This window comes from Gavialis gangeticus, unplaced genomic scaffold, assembly GCF_001723915.1.
Source record: "Gavialis gangeticus isolate Ggan-Ray unplaced genomic scaffold, GavGan_comp1, whole genome shotgun sequence".
Classification (NCBI taxonomy): Eukaryota; Metazoa; Chordata; order Crocodylia; family Gavialidae; genus Gavialis; species Gavialis gangeticus.
In genome coordinates this window covers 23,369,570-23,371,232 of record NW_017729004.1, presented here as the reverse complement: position 1 = coordinate 23,371,232, position 1,663 = coordinate 23,369,570, and the positions used below count along the sequence as shown (strand labels likewise).

General features: G+C 42.5%; 1 protein-coding gene across 1 annotated transcript in view; it reads left to right on the top strand.

The window, feature by feature from the left end:
• Positions 1–1,663, top strand: part of DIP2C (disco interacting protein 2 homolog C) — a 227,463-nt gene that overhangs the window by 216,342 nt on the left and 9,458 nt on the right. The window contains exon 36 of the mRNA XM_019508168.1: positions 317–440. Within this exon, the coding sequence (XP_019363713.1) occupies positions 317–440 (124 nt within the window). The remainder of the gene's footprint in view (positions 1–316; positions 441–1,663) is intronic.

Sequence of the window (1,663 nt, the reverse complement as noted above, 5' to 3'; positions counted from 1 at the left end):
TTGGGAACCTGGACTTGCCGAAACCTAGGATCCAAAGACCTCTTGTCTTTAAAATACCTCCAACCCAGCATGCCCCCCCCACCCCGCCCTCATTTGGTGTACATTGTACTTGGCATAAAATAGTTGTGAACCCACCCTCCACCTTATTTTCCATTTTGGTAGTAGTGTATTTATATAAGTTTACAAGTACATTAGCACCCGTGATATTCCAGAATACTCAATAATGTCACTTTGAATATACCGATAGATGACTGTGCATATTCCTATAATTTATGTTGCATAGTAAGGTAATTTCTTGTCCCCTTTTTGTGACTAGAGCGGCATGATGCACTTTATGTTGTGGGTGCATTGGATGAAGCCATGGAATTGCGAGGGATGCGGTATCATCCCATTGACATTGAGACCTCAGTAATTAGAGCACACAAGAGCATCACGGAATGGTAAGTGGTGTGACGCCCTGAGTTTGTCATGAGATTTATCTGTGGCTTTGCTTGGCTAGTGCAGTCAATTCAGGAAAGGTTGTGTCAGTAAGTTCATAGAATTTGTAACTCCATCCTAAATAATAGCCTGGAACCTGGCATAAACACTTTTAAGCAGGGCAAACTTTCCTTCTGCTTTAAATTACATACAACATGGTTTATGTTTTTTTTAAAAATGATGTGAGAGGGATAAAGCATTTTATTTAAGGAGAGGACGAAGTTGCCCTCGAGGAACTTTGGTAATTTAGCTTATTCCTCCTAGTTCTGGTCCTGTGTGGCAATCAGAAGGGAACAAAATAGTGGATCTGTATGTTTTCTCAGGGTTTCACTGAACAGGCATAATCACACATGTATTAAGATTAAACAAACCTGTCATAAAGGCCAAAACTATTATAACTTCACTAATCTAATTAAAAATAAAACAAGATGGTGATTAGGTCAAGGTCACAATTGAACCCGAATCAGTTGATCAGTGGGTTAATTATGATATTAGCTCAGATCATCAATTTATTAAATCATTAGGTTAATCCAGCAGATAATCGAATCACAGGTTGACACAAGAATGAATTGCTTTTCATTAATCCTGCTTCAGGAAATTGTAGCAGGTAGCTATTCAGCTTTAATTTAAGGGCTGTCTCCCCGCCTCAACCAAGAGAGTTTGTCTCAACAGCAAAATCAATTTAGCTGGTATAGGACTTGACCATCCATTTCAGTTTTTGACCATGAGTAAGGAAGATTGCTCAGAGCAGTAAACTTCACTTGGGTAGTCTTAAGGAAGTAGAGAAACTATAATGATCTCTTTATTCACCACCTCAAAGTTACACCACAGTTTCTTCTTAAATTTTACTGTTGTGGTAGTTAATATTCTCCCCTGCTTATTCCCCAACATAGAGCATGTGAGTTTACCAGATGATCTCAGGATGCAGGTCATTACCAAGCAATTCATACTGCTCATAATAGACAACCTCAAATAATGTCTCCTGTGAGCAGGGCCACCCTGTCCTATCCTGTGAAACCTGCGCCTGCAGGGGGTCCTGCAGCCAAGGGGCCCCCTACATCCAGCTGCTCGCCATCCCCCACCCCGCCCCCTGCCACTGATGCTGCCGGTTTCACTTCCAACTGCTCGCTACCCCTTTCCTCCACCGCCACCGCCGGCTTTTCCGTGTCGGGGGGGGGGGGGGGGG